The sequence below is a fragment of the Marmota monax genome, unplaced genomic scaffold (assembly GCF_021218885.2).
Source record: "Marmota monax isolate L192 unplaced genomic scaffold, Marmota_monax_Labrador192_F-V1.1 WCK01_AAM20220418_F8-fsc00089, whole genome shotgun sequence".
Classification (NCBI taxonomy): domain Eukaryota; kingdom Metazoa; phylum Chordata; class Mammalia; order Rodentia; family Sciuridae; genus Marmota; species Marmota monax.
Genome location: NW_026694744.1, coordinates 165,892 through 169,605, shown reverse-complemented (window position 1 = coordinate 169,605; position 3,714 = coordinate 165,892). Strand labels below are relative to the sequence as shown.

At 45.0% G+C, this 3,714-nt stretch overlaps 1 protein-coding gene across 1 annotated transcript; it reads left to right on the top strand.

Annotated features, from left to right (window-relative positions):
• Window positions 1-220: 220 nt before the first annotated feature.
• On the top strand, window positions 221-2,802 carry LOC124079078 (GDNF-inducible zinc finger protein 1-like). Its single transcript, XM_046424250.2, has one exon. The coding sequence runs from the start codon at window positions 278-280 to the stop codon at window positions 2,411-2,413; it is 2,136 nt and encodes a 711-aa protein (XP_046280206.1). The 5' UTR covers window positions 221-277; the 3' UTR covers window positions 2,414-2,802.
• The last annotated feature ends 912 nt before the right edge of the window (window positions 2,803-3,714 follow it).

Genomic DNA, 3,714 nt, shown 5'->3' with positions numbered 1-3,714 from the left:
ACTATAGCATGAAAGTAGCTATAGACAATATATAAATGAATGGCATGGCTGTGTTCCAACAAAACTTTATTTTTAGACACAGAAATGTGAACTTCATGTATGTTTTACAAGTCACAAAACATTTATCTTTTAATTTATTTCAATCATTTAAAAATGAAAAATCCGGGGCGGGGGGGGGGGGGTGCGCCCCGCCCAGCCGGGCAGGCTGTTCCTACGGGCCTGTTCCAGCCAACAGTGGCCGCGTTGCGGACGCCGGTAGGCAGCTGTTTTTGGAAAGATGGAAAGTGGTGCAGTTCTGCTGGAATCCAAATCCTCACCGTTTAACCTTCTTCATGAAATGCATGAGCTCCGCCTTCTGGGTCACCTGTGTGACGTCACAGTCAGTGTGGAGTATCAAGGTGTCCGGGAAGACTTTGTGGCCCATAAAGCAGTGCTGGCAGCCACCAGCAAGTTTTTTAAGGAAATGTTCCTTAATGAGAAGAGTGAGGATGGTACCAGAACTAATGTCTACTTGAATGAAGTACAGGTTGTTGACTTTGCTTCATTTCTGGAGTTTGTCTACACTGCCAAGGTACAGGTGGAAGAAGATCGGGTACAGCGGATGCTGGAAATGGCTGAAAAGCTAAAATGTTTGGACCTTTCAGAAACTTGTTTCCAGTTAAAGAAACAGATGTTAGAGTCAGTCCTTTTGGAATTGCAGAATTTCTCTGAATCTCAGGAAGCTGAGGTGAGCAATGGCTCCCAGGTAGGTGTTGCTGCAGACTCTAGGGCAAGTACAGGCCTTGATGGTGCCCACTCCAATGGCCTTGTGGATTCTCCAGATTCCCCAGTGGAGAGAATCAGCAATGGCATGTCACCTGATATGCCACCGAGGAAGTCCAAGGAGAAACTAGACAAAAAGAAAGATGTAGCTAAGCCTCCTTACCCTAAAATCAGAAGAGCTAGTGGAAGGCTGGCTGGAAGAAAGGTATTTGTGGAAATCTCTAAAAAGAAGTACACAAGAAGACTCCGGGAGCAGCAAAAAAGTGCTGAGGATGAAGCTGAGAATTATACTTTTTCCCAGGACCAAAGCCCAGATAGTGTGGAACCAGAGATGGAGCCAGTTGCAAAAATCCAGGGTGATAGTACTGGTGTGGAGTTGGAGGAAGTGCTGCCAAAAGCAGCTGGGGAGGAGGAGGAAGAGGAGGAAGAGGGAGAAGAGTTAGAGAAGAAAAAGAAGAGCAACTTTCAGTGCTCTATCTGTGAGAAGGCGTTTCTGTACGAGAAGAGCTTCCTGAAGCACATCAAGCACCACCATGGCGTTGCCACTGAGGTGGTGTACCGCTGTGACACCTGCTGCCAAACCTTTGCCAACCGCTGCAACCTGAAGAGCCATCAGCGCCATGTGCACAGCAGCGAGCGCCACTTTCCCTGTGAGCTATGTGGGAAGAAGTTCAAGCGCAAGAAGGATGTAAAGCGGCACGTGGTTCAGGTGCACGAGGGTGGTGGTGAGCGTCACCGCTGTGTCCAGTGTGGCAAGGGCCTGAGCTCCAAGACGGCGCTGAGGCTGCATGAGCGGACACACACGGGCGACAGGCCCTATAGCTGCACAGAGTGTGGTGCCAAGTTCTCGCAGCCTTCAGCGCTCAAGACCCACATGAGAATTCATACAGGGGAAAAACCTTTTGTCTGTGATGAATGTGGTGCAAGATTCACTCAGAACCACATGCTGATTTATCATAAAAGGTGCCACACAGGTGAAAGGCCTTTTATGTGTGAAACGTGTGGCAAGAGTTTTGCTTCTAAGGAGTACTTAAAACACCACAATAGAATCCATACTGGATCCAAACCCTTTAAATGTGAAGTATGTTTCAGGACTTTTGCCCAGCGGAATTCACTTTACCAGCATAATAAAGTCCATACAGGGGAGCGGCCCTATTGTTGTGACCAGTGCGGGAAGCAGTTCACCCAGCTCAACGCCCTCCAGCGCCACCATCGTATCCACACTGGAGAGAAGCCATTCATGTGTAATGCATGTGGATGGACATTTACTGACAAGTCCACTCTCCGGAGGCACACCACAATACACGATAAGAATACTCCATGGAAGTCTTTCCTTGTTATTGTAGATGGTTCACCCAAGAATGATGAAGAACACAAGATGGAGCAGCCTGATGAAGAATATGCATCACCCAAACTTCCAGATAAATTGCTGTCTTTTGCAGAAAATGGCCATTTTCACAACCTGGCCACAGTCCAAGGTGGTGTGCCTACTGTGCCTGAGAACAGTTCTGCAGACATAGTCTGCAAAGTGGAGGACCCGGTGGTGTCCCAGGACTCTCTGCTTGCCACTACCATCAGTGAGCTTAGTGAGCTGACTCCACAAACAGACTCAGTGTCCACACAGCTTCCCTCATTGACCAACATGGAGTAGGAACTTGAAGTTGTGTGCCATGCAGTCTTTGTGTGTGATAGTTATACTCCAGATGATGCCAGGGGCTAAGAAAAATAAATGAGTGTGTGCAAAGATGTGGGCAAGAATGACCTCTGCAGATATTCCCAAACTCTACTAACTTGCACGTCTTTATCACAGCATTTTTAAAAGCTTTCCCTTAAAAATCCCGATCTGCATGATCTCAACTACACTTTGTTGACAAGACAGTTAACATAAGCTCCCTTAATTCTGGTGTATGCTATGCGCTAATCATCCTAATGCTTGATTCTCTTGATATTTAGACCACCGCTTATTATAATTGCAGAGTACAGAGCATTGATCCAGCACATGAAATTACTGTTAATGGTCTTCCTGGTCTCACCCTGCCTTATACTTCCATGTGTTTACTTCTCTTGATTCTTTTGAGGTATTTTTCTACACTGAAATAAAATTGGGACCAACTATTTTCACCTGTTTCTTCCTTGTTGAGTTGAAGCAAATCAGATTTGCTTTGGGGACCCTTGAATGGGACTGAAGAAATGGATTATTGTATTTATTCCTCAACCCTCTATCTGTAGGCACGAAAAAAGGAATGACAAATTGAACACTCACAGAACTTTGTATATCTCTCTCTACTCATAGCATACATAGAGCTAGGGAGTTTGTCATAAAATCAACTTTTGAAATGAAATGTGGCTGTTCAGTTTCATTCCTAAAATCTGGATTAGGTAAGAGCTATCCTACCAAAGAGTCTAGCCAAACTGTAGTATTTTTTTTTGCAGAGTTGTGAAAAAAAGGAAGAGGCTTTAGAAAGCACTTGAACATTGGGTAGTTATTCACAAATAGCAAAATAAGGTGACTGTGGCAGATCTTAGAATGCAGAGTATTAGTATTTTTGCTAGGTTTTCTGCCATTTCTATAATTTCCAGAAACCCAGACTTCCTCGTTTCCACATCAGGAGATTGAAACAACTGCCACAAACCTGCTTCCTTGGGAGCATGCAAGAATCTGTACAGGACCAAAAGCCTTGGCACATTCATCTCAGATTATGCCTTAATGAGCAGATCATACAGAACCCCTAACTGCCTTAGAGGCTCCTTTGGCTGTCTCATGCTGGACTTAATTTATTGCTTGAAAAAATTCACAATGAAAAGAGGATTCTGTTGTATTTGCTACTCCTGACATATGGTTCCGGGGCCTTGGGTGTGTGGCGTGTGCTTGTGAAATGCTTTGCTTCCCATGTAATCCTTAAACATTCATTTTAAGAGCACTTTGAAGGAGAATTCTCATTTCCTACTTGC